Genomic DNA, 9,633 nt, shown 5'->3' on the forward strand with positions numbered 1-9,633 from the left:
GAGGATGAGAACCTCAAATCAGGAGAGACATGAACATGACACTCTGATTTAATCTCAAATAAATTAATCTTAAATATTATGCAGCCACTCCATCCAGTGTCCTCAGGGGTGCAGATCCATTGTCAGGATTGGGGGGATACAAAAGTGATTTTTTATTTTTTTTTGTCCGTTTACAACTCATACCATGCCACCATAAATCCCAACTTCGTAGAGGCTCGCAGCCAGATCACTCAAAAAGTACTGCACAGGGAATCATTTATTGTGCTTACCTTTCTTGTTTATGTTCTTATCTTTCGCCTCCCTCCAACCCTCCCAGATCCCCAGTTCTTCTCACCATCTTCCTTTTCTCCCAGAGTATGGAACTACTTTATGCATTATTAATTGATATGGATGAATATCAAAATATGAAGCTCTTACCAAGTGGTGTAAACTAACTGATCATGTTTTTATAATGCCAGTTATGCTGGTAAACAGTTCTAAAAAAACATAGTTCTAAGAGCACAATAAACACAACACAAGTTGACCCAACAAAATCTGATTTATCCACATAAATGTATATAAAGTCATTTCTTGTTTTTTTTTAAAGCATGCTGATGTCATCAGTGTCTGTGTAAGAAACTATCCATTCATTTGCATTGTAGTGGAGGAGATCAGAGATGGAATGTGGAGTCAGAAATATATTTGTAAAACATTATTTGTTCCACCATTTCAATCGTTTCGTTTTAGATGTGAATCTAAAATGTGAAGAATGTGAAGTCTGAAAATAGATTTGTTCAATTTTGAATAATTTAGGGTATTTTTATTGCAGGGGACAATTCATGTTTTTCAGAAATTGGGGGGGACATGTCCCCCCAGCCCCCCCTGGGATCTGCACCCATGAGTGACCCAGTAGAAAGAATCTTTAGCCATGGAAACGTGATTCTCTCCAAAGAGCAACAGGCTGTATGATCGGTCGCCCCGTTTGTATTCTCTGCGATTTGCGCCTATAATATGAAATATAAAAATGTAGACTCTATATTTGAATAGGGCTGCAGCAGTTTATCAAATGGAATAATCAGTTTATACATATTTACCTAATTTCAGGCCTGTCATATTAATAATGATGGTTATCATGTAATACTATACAATAACATTTTCTACAACGCTTTCTTTGCTGTTGATCTGACTGTTGGCCCGTTATAAAAGCTGGCTCAGTGATTTTACGGTATTAGGGGGTTACATTGGATAATACTTTAGTTATGTAAGCAGGCTGCACAGGATTGGTGGCCAGAGCGGAGCATGCGCAGAGCGTCGCGCCTAACAGCATAATAAACCCTTAAGCGCGTTTCGGGGAATTTAAATTGGAGCAGTGAGAGTTTCCAAAGACATACAGGCTTTCTGTGAAGACTGCAGGTGAGTTGTGTGTCTTCGTGCTGCTTGGCTCGGGTCTCTCTCTCTCTCTGTGTGTTTGCGTGTGTGTGTTGTGTTGTGTTGTGTTGTGTGCAGCACTCTGGCCAGTTTCTTTGTGCACTTATGGAATTAGCAGGCAGAGACGAGGACGGCCGCGGCATCTGCTAGAGTGGAAAGCGGGCAGGTATTAAATATAGACTATCGCGAGTACATCCAGATCTCACGGCCGCACTGTGCGCGGAGTCAACACCGCTTCTGCAGCTCGGCGGCTCCGGGCGACGCGCTGGACAAAATTCTGTAGTGTTTTTTGTATCTGGAACAAAATGTTCTGAAGTGTACCAGCCTGTCTGAAGATGAAGCTGCAGATTAACATCTCTCCACATCTCATTAGAAACGCGCACGGTGCCATCTGCAAACTGCTTCTCCTCAAATACAGCGATCATTTTGTCTTTAAACGCTCGCCAGAGCTGGTGCGCACCGATTGGATTTTTAATATTTGAATAGTGTCACACACAAACACCTGAGCTGTTTAAATCGTCAGTGTCATTAGCAGTGTTCGTCCCAGCTCATGGAGCGGGAGCAGAGATGAGTTTGTCTGTTTATTGTCACTGGATCTGAGTCTGAATGTGTTGGAAAGTTGTTGGAAGTGTTCGCTGCTGATGTTGGGACACCGTCATCATCACAGGCAGCGTGGCTACAGAGTACACGCCCCCTCCCCCACCACACACACACACACACACACACACACACACATATCCTCTGTCACATTCGCAACGTGTGTGACTTTAGGACTCTTTGTTCTCTTTTTGTTTCACGCACTGTATGCTCTCAGTAGTTTGGTGAAGTCTCGTCTCGGTCGCTTCGTGCGTCCCGTGTGAGTGAAAAGTGCGCACTCAGCGCTTTGTGCAGCAGCTCCGCCACCTTCTCGTTTTTAATGCGAGACAACGACCCTCTTTATTCAGGCATGTACATGACTGTCAACGATCAATGATCGCACCCTTACCAGTGATTATCAACTTTGAATGTTCACAATGTTCGTATGACCCGAACCCCTCATATTCCACTGAGCTCTTATCGGAACATCATGTACTCAGAAGTCGGTCTACAGTAGAAGTGTGTGTGTGTGTATGTCCCTCTCCTCAGCGTGCAAAACTAACAAACAAACTAACAAACTAACAAACAAACAAACAAACAGACACTATCTGGCAGCCAGTGAAGTGTTGCTCCAGCATGTCTTTGAGGCACTATGCAGGACAGTTGTGGAGTGTTTTTTTGCAGAAAAACAGGAGTGTGAGCTCTCTGGTTTATAGGTGTGTGTGTGTGTGTGTGCGTGCGTGCGTGCGTGTGTGTGTGCATGCTATTCACTACTCCCTTCCCTGAGGGGCACTGGGCCTGCTTTCAGCACAGCCGTGCATGCATCCGCACACAAACACACAGTCAGCTGCCAGGGTTGTTTTCTCTCTCTCACACACTCTCACAATAGACTGACTGGACTTTCTGCTCTGCTGGTGATGTCCAGTGACAGTGTGTGCTCGGGTGTCAGTGGGAGACAAGGCGGGATAGAAGACGGCATGATAGCGTTCATAATGGACGTGGGTCTGTACATGTGCTCTGTGTTGTTTTTTTGATTCACTAAGTTTGGTTATTGTCATCCAAGCTAGTCAGCAGAATGGATCACATTAAAGACACGGACAGACCTGCAGCTAATTTGACATTTCGTACCCAGAAACATACAAATTATCAGTGTCATGGGATCAAAACTCTCTCCATAGAAGAGAGAAGTCATGAAGGACCAGAGTAGCTACATCATGGTGTACAATTTGGAATACGTGTGAAGCTGAACAGCTGAAAGTTGTGCAGTTGTGTTGCTGGAGCTTGTGGCTGTATCAGAAAACTAAACTATGGAACTGTCAATTTCTTATGCCATTGTAACTGTGTACTACATTATAGACTTATAGACAAGAAATGCCTGCTGCAGGTGTTACATGAGAAATGAGGGCTGGAAGACAAGGCTCTTAATGTACAAGCTGCCGTGGGTGAAATAATGAAAATATGTATTAGTAAGAACCACCCATTAGCTTAAACCAACTGCTTTTATCACTTCATTATGTATTTAAAGATGTACGACAACCTCTGACACAAGCACACACAAAACTGGATGTCATGCTTGGCTGCTGATGCTCATGACAGTGTGTGAGTGTGTTGTTTGGAGAAATGAAGGGATAGGAGACAGTACGCTGGATTGGGATGCTGCCTCCCGTTGAAGAGCACAGTGGATTGAAGCTGGTCCAAGGCTTTGTTGAAAGGGTACAGGCTTTAAGGGTCCCTTTTAAAAGTTAGTAGTCTAGCATCTGGTCCATGTGAGGTTTGTGTACCAACTTTGAGGTTACATTTGACAATAGGGCACAGTTACAGGGAAAAATGGGTTAATTCTGGGCAGGAAGGTGAAGGGATGCCAAAATAGAACACCCTGGAATGATATTGATGAGGTTGTGCCCCCAGGCTGTTGCCAGAGATCACAGGCGTGAAATTCCCTGTAGGGTTAGTTTATGCACTGAGTAAACTGGTCCTGCAGGTAGCTCGCACTAAATCACCATATCTTTATTACTGTGTTTATCACCAGGAGTGTGTGTGAGCGGTGTTACTGATGTTTCGGCTGGTGTGTGCATGTTTTGGGGTTTTGAAGTTATTTAATGCGCGATGGAAATTTCCATATTAAACCATACCCATAGAAATCCAATGTTAGACTCCCACTAATGAAATTGTTGCTGTGCATGATGATCCAAGTGTGCTCCTGTGGTTTCTATACACTTCACTGCTGAAACACAGAAAGGATCAGACCATGGAGATTCAACTTGGTGAATAGTGTGAACCAAGTGTTGTTACCTGATCATCTTGCATGTCCCCCCTTTTCTCTAAATTTGGGACAGCATCTTTACAGCCTGGATTCTCAGAGTGCCAGTAGTATCTGAAATTTGTTACTAATGCAAAAAGGATACATTTGTTGATACCTTACGTTGTTTTTCTTGCAAGCCTTTTTCTTTTATTGACGTAAAGAAGCAGACTGCTGAAACATAAGCACTCGTAAGGAGCTTGTCTCAACGAAAAGTTAAAATTATGATGAAATCTGTAAATGTCTGATTTAAGAACAAGAAAACTGGAGGCTGTGTCCACGTATTTGTTTCTGCCGTGTCGGGCAGATTCTCTGGATAAGTTATCTTCCTGCAGTCACCCGCTTTTAAGTTGAAGCTCACGCTCTACTGTCATGGTTAGGTATGCTTGTAATGTCAAAGAGTGACATTTCTAGATGAGAGCGCTCCAAGTCTGAACAGGAAAACAGTAAAACATGGAGCGAAGGTCTGAATAAGACTGTGTGATCATGTGTGAGCAGACCGCTGTTGAAGCCGTTTCAGTGAGCATGTGTAGAGGACTGTGTGTGTGCATGTCCCTGTTAACCCAAACTGTTCGAATCCTACTACCGCCGCCTGAAGTCGGCTGGATTAAATAAGTGTAAACTACCCTGCAGCACTGATGCAAAGTTTGAGTTGGAGATGCAAAGGTGCTCCAGCTTTTCACATAATTAATTATAGGAAGAGTGGACTACAAGTGATACACAAAAGGTGTTTGAGGGAACCAAAGCCACGAGCCCAAGGTGAGCTAGTAAAGTGAAATGTTTTTCAAAGTTACTGATGTTGCATTTACAAAGCCACTTTGGAATCATGTCAAATGATCAACCATCAGTTCAGTCATTCAGGTCTGCAGAAGAGCTCTCAGGTTTTTGTTGATGTTTCAGATACATGCCACATTCACAGCCACTGTCCCCTTCAAGTTCCTGAAATGTTACTGTATTTTAGATCTGCACCCATTAACTCATTTCATAAAAACTATTAAATGAGTTGTTACAAGCTGATTGGCTAATGTCAAGTCCTGTGTTGACAGGGATTGTGCTACAGACCCAAACCAAGCACAGCAAACACTGTTGTGTATTTGAATCTACTAGTGCAGTGCCCGTAAGAAAAGTGTATTCCTATGAAAAAGTGGGAGGTTAAGGAGCTTTTTCATGGATGGCCAAATGAGGCTGTGTTTGAAGGTGGGACGTCAGGGATATTTAGGTTTGTAGTGAAATCCGATATTCCAGGGTATAATTGGCCGTTTTTGACTATTTTTTATTTTGCCATTATATTTCACCTTAAAAACTATTTACTTGGTGTCATTATTTTTAGCACAACCTCACATGTGTGACTGTACAATTATTTTTTTTATTTTGACATACTGTATTAACACAATGGACCTAAAATCACAAAAAACATAAAATCCGAGTAGAAAAAGTTAGATTTTTTTACTGTGAAAACCACAAATATGTTTAACAAACCCTTTTTTTTTTTTCTTTTTTTACTTATAATGCAAATATAAATTGTTGTTTGCTAAATTTGTGCATACATTTTAAACATTTACAAAGTTATATGTAACTATTTACATTTAAATGCAGGCAATGCTCAGGTCTGCCTGTGCTCCTTAAGAGCTGCACTGCCTGCTCCACATTCAGCTTCTCCTCATTATTCTGACTCATTAAACAAAAAACCGACTCCACTACGCACTAAACACACTACACCAAACACTACATAACACACTAACTACACACTCCAAACACGCTAAATGTAACAAATCTCTCAACTCTCAGTATCATCCGCCTTCGTCACTCCCACAACTTCCTGTTCCTCAACAACCAAACTTGCTGCTTGAACACTTTCGTGACAAAAGCCCGTTTTTACTGTTTCTTCCTGCACCAGACACAAAGCAAACGTGACGGCAATGTTCGCGAAAAAGCGTGGCGGACATTATTTACCCTAAGTCCGGTTTTGTTCGTGTGTAGCTAGCCGCTAGCTAGCTACACACGAACATCCACAGATTCCGGATCTCCTCAGACCCGAACAGACTCGGTCTGGACTCGTTTAATCTCATTAATCCACAACAGTCAGTTTAGATGCACAGAACAGAACAGAACGGACCGAACCACCGGCAAAATCCCGGTCCAGCTCGTGCCACTGCAGGTATAAATCTGCTTGTTTCTTCAGGTACGTCGTGGGCTTGATCTCTGCAGTGATTGGCTCTGGTGCACACGTGGCCACGGTGTGCAGTGATTGGCTCTGGTGCGCACGTGGCCACGGTGTGCAGTGATTGGCTCTGGTGCACATGTGACTGTGGTGGCTCCAGTGGACAATGCTCGGCGGAATTTGTAAAGCATTTATGAAATAATTTATTCACGGTATCATTGCAGTCCAAGCAAATGCTTAGATGCACACCACTGAACCACGCAGCAGCCATGTTGAAGGTCTCAGGTCAGTCTGATCCTGATCCGCAGAGATATTTGACTGACAGAAACACACACACACACACACACACACACAGACAGAGATTCCTTGCTTTTATAGAGCGATAGTGAGGCGCTGTGGACGTGTGCAGCTAAACCAAATGTAAATGACAGGCCTCATGTTTGTCGACAGTGTGAGTGTCACTGCACAGTCTGACTGTTTTAGTGTGTTAGAAAAAAAAAAACAAGCCTCACTGCTCATTTAAAACTACATTTCTGGGTTTCTCAGCATGTGTCTGCCAATCGTGAATCCCATGGTAGGTTTATCCTCAGTTACAGAAGTCATAACTCGACCTCAGAGGAAAGTGGTTTTATGATTAGCCAGGTTAGCTTCAGGCTCTTTTTCACTGCCACTCCCAGCAGTTCTGTCTGTGACTCTACCTAAGAACAATAGTAAGTAGAAAAAGTAAGTGAGCCTCTTATCCTAACTAAAGCTTACTTAATAAAGTAACTTTCACAGTTTATTAGTCTCACAAGAGATCACTGAGGATTAACTGGGATTTGTTGTGGGAGGTGGATTGGATCAGGTTACCATGCCACGTGTTGAGTTCAAGTTTATCCCTGGTAGAAACTATGAACCGAATCCTATAGACCTCAGGGTTCAGGGCTCTCGAGCATGATATTGGATTAGGGTGGATTGTAGGGGGACGCTTCTTCCCCTGTGTAGTCCAGACACTGGTGGTGTTTAATGACTCCTCTGAGACAGATGTAGGCGAGTGAAATGAAGAAGCTGGTGAATCTGTGAAGACTTGGCAGTGATGGGGAGGGGTGCACAAAACAGCAGCATGAATGAACTGAAGGCAAAGAGAGCATCGTATTTAAAAAGACAGCTGATAGGCTAACAGTGAAGGTGTGTGGCTGTGCTATTGGATAGACGTGACCAGAGAGAAGTTTTCCTGATTGAACTATCATCACAGCTTCATCAGAAAATAGGTTCCAGTGTTTTAGCAGGGCACCAGGGGATTTATAGCTGCCATGCTTTGAGTTCAGCAGTTGACTCATTTGACTAGTATCATTTGACTTGGCTCAGGACATCCCAGCATTGTAGTTATTTATGAAACTATTGAGAGCTCACTGTTTCCTGTTACAAGGTGGGACAGTGGGAAGAAGATCTCAACCTGTCCTGCTGGTTTGTAATAGTTAACAGAACACAATTAAAATCCCTACTTTACTAAAATATTGAATACAAAAAGACAAAGACAAGTTGTTATACCATCTCTTGTAAAGACACCTGTTGACAAAATAATGTTTACACCTCCAGATAAAACAGTTACAACTCAATCTAATGCTGTTCCAATGAGACGGCACCCAACACATATTTTCAGGTTTATTATTCAAAGCAAATACTGTCAAATTGCAAACATGTTGAACCTGAATCCAATCATGGCATAGAGGAGCTGTCCGTTGGGGCACTTGTGGTGGTGGTGGTATGCAATGAGACATTCATTACATTTTTAGAGATGCCAAACAAAGCAGTCCAAAAACAACTAGACGTGGTGACAAACAGGAGCTCAGCTCAACTGTGGACCACGTCTGAAATAAAATGTGTTGCAAGATGTTTAATTTATCACTTGGAAACAAAAGTACTAGTTATAGCTACAGTGCCACATTGTTGTCATCAGTCTGTCATGTGTAGTGTGTTCTAGGATTTCTTTTTTTGTTGTAAGTCTCAACCAACAAATGCTCCAGATCAGTTTCTTCCATTTAAATGAGATTAGAGTAATACATGCATGAGGTAAGAGGGTGGCAGCAGCTTGATAGACACATTTGTGATTTTTCTTAAAGAATAAGGTTCAAAATAGTGTGTGTGTGTGTGTGTATTATGTGTGTGTGTGTGTGTGTGTGTGTGTGTGTGTGTGTGTGTGTGTGCGCGCGCCCGCCCAAAGCCTGGTACATCTTCCTTGCTCCACTTAATCAAAAACGAAAACATTAAGGAGCTGCACCCTTCCACTGGGTGACATGCTCATTCATTGCCATGTACACACACACTAGTTTATTTCCTGCCACCACAAACTCACACAGAGAGAGGACCAAATGTTGTTTGTTTGCCACTGACACCCACACTTTGCCAGTTTTATTACAAATGTAATAACATTTTATTCCCTTTGACCTTTTCCCAGTAGGTGATTTAAAAAAGGAAGTAGTACTTTCACTGCTTAAAGAATCCGGTGAAGTTTTGTAGTACACAAAACATTTCTGGAGCTTCACAGCAAAACGGAGATACAGCCTTCTCTTGAACAACTGTGGTAGCTGGAAACGTTATAAAATGTAAAAAAAAAAAAAGACAACAAAGAAAAAAAAACATAAAATGGTTTCTTACTGCTCATCCGGCAAATCCAAGGAGAATTTCTTGAGCTGAAAACTTCACTGTAGCTGCTAAGCTAAAAGTGTTAGCATTACTGCTAGGCTAAAAGTGTTTGCATGCACTCTGTATGAAGTGGGTGCACAAGCTCGACTGCACGATGAGGGTTTAAGTAATGTCTTTTCAAATCACTTTAAGACCTCAGGGTTTATTGAGCTTCCCTTTTTCATGTTTTAGAAATGTCCCGGCTACTTGAGTTGTTCAGGAGAATGCTGTAACACTGTTTTGCTGTGAGGCCCCAGAAATTTTGTGATCTACAAAACTTCATCAGTAATGACTGAATATTTATTTTTCCCTGAACTGTTCCTTTAAATATTGTTTGAGAGACATGTGAGAGTTTGAACTCTCTGCTCTAATTTATAAGTGTTGCCTTCTCTGTTATTTTGTTTCATGTTTGCCTTTATTCCGAATGACTCCACAGTCCCAGGTGTCGTGGTGAGGCGATGACAATCATGGTTGACTGAGAGTCTGACAATGCTCCGTCTGTCTGTTGTGTGTTGTGTAGGGATGA

The 9,633-nt window shown here is 42.3% G+C and overlaps 1 protein-coding gene across 4 annotated transcripts in view; it reads left to right on the plus strand.

The window, feature by feature from the left end:
- Positions 1 to 1,276: 1,276 nt before the first annotated feature.
- LOC115580185 (trichohyalin-like) overlaps positions 1,277 to 9,633 on the plus strand; it is a 29,451-nt gene continuing 21,094 nt past the window's right edge. For all 4 annotated transcript variants that reach the window (XM_030414202.1, XM_030414205.1, XM_030414204.1 and 1 more), the window contains exons 1-2: positions 1,277 to 1,392; positions 9,628 to 9,633. The exon at positions 9,628 to 9,633 is cut by the window's right edge and continues 131 nt beyond it. In XM_030414202.1, the coding sequence (XP_030270062.1) occupies positions 9,630 to 9,633 (4 nt within the window). In that variant the 5' untranslated portion in view covers positions 1,277 to 1,392; positions 9,628 to 9,629. The remainder of the gene's footprint in view (positions 1,393 to 9,627) is intronic.

This window comes from Sparus aurata, chromosome 4, assembly GCF_900880675.1.
Source record: "Sparus aurata chromosome 4, fSpaAur1.1, whole genome shotgun sequence".
Classification (NCBI taxonomy): domain Eukaryota; kingdom Metazoa; phylum Chordata; class Actinopteri; order Spariformes; family Sparidae; genus Sparus; species Sparus aurata.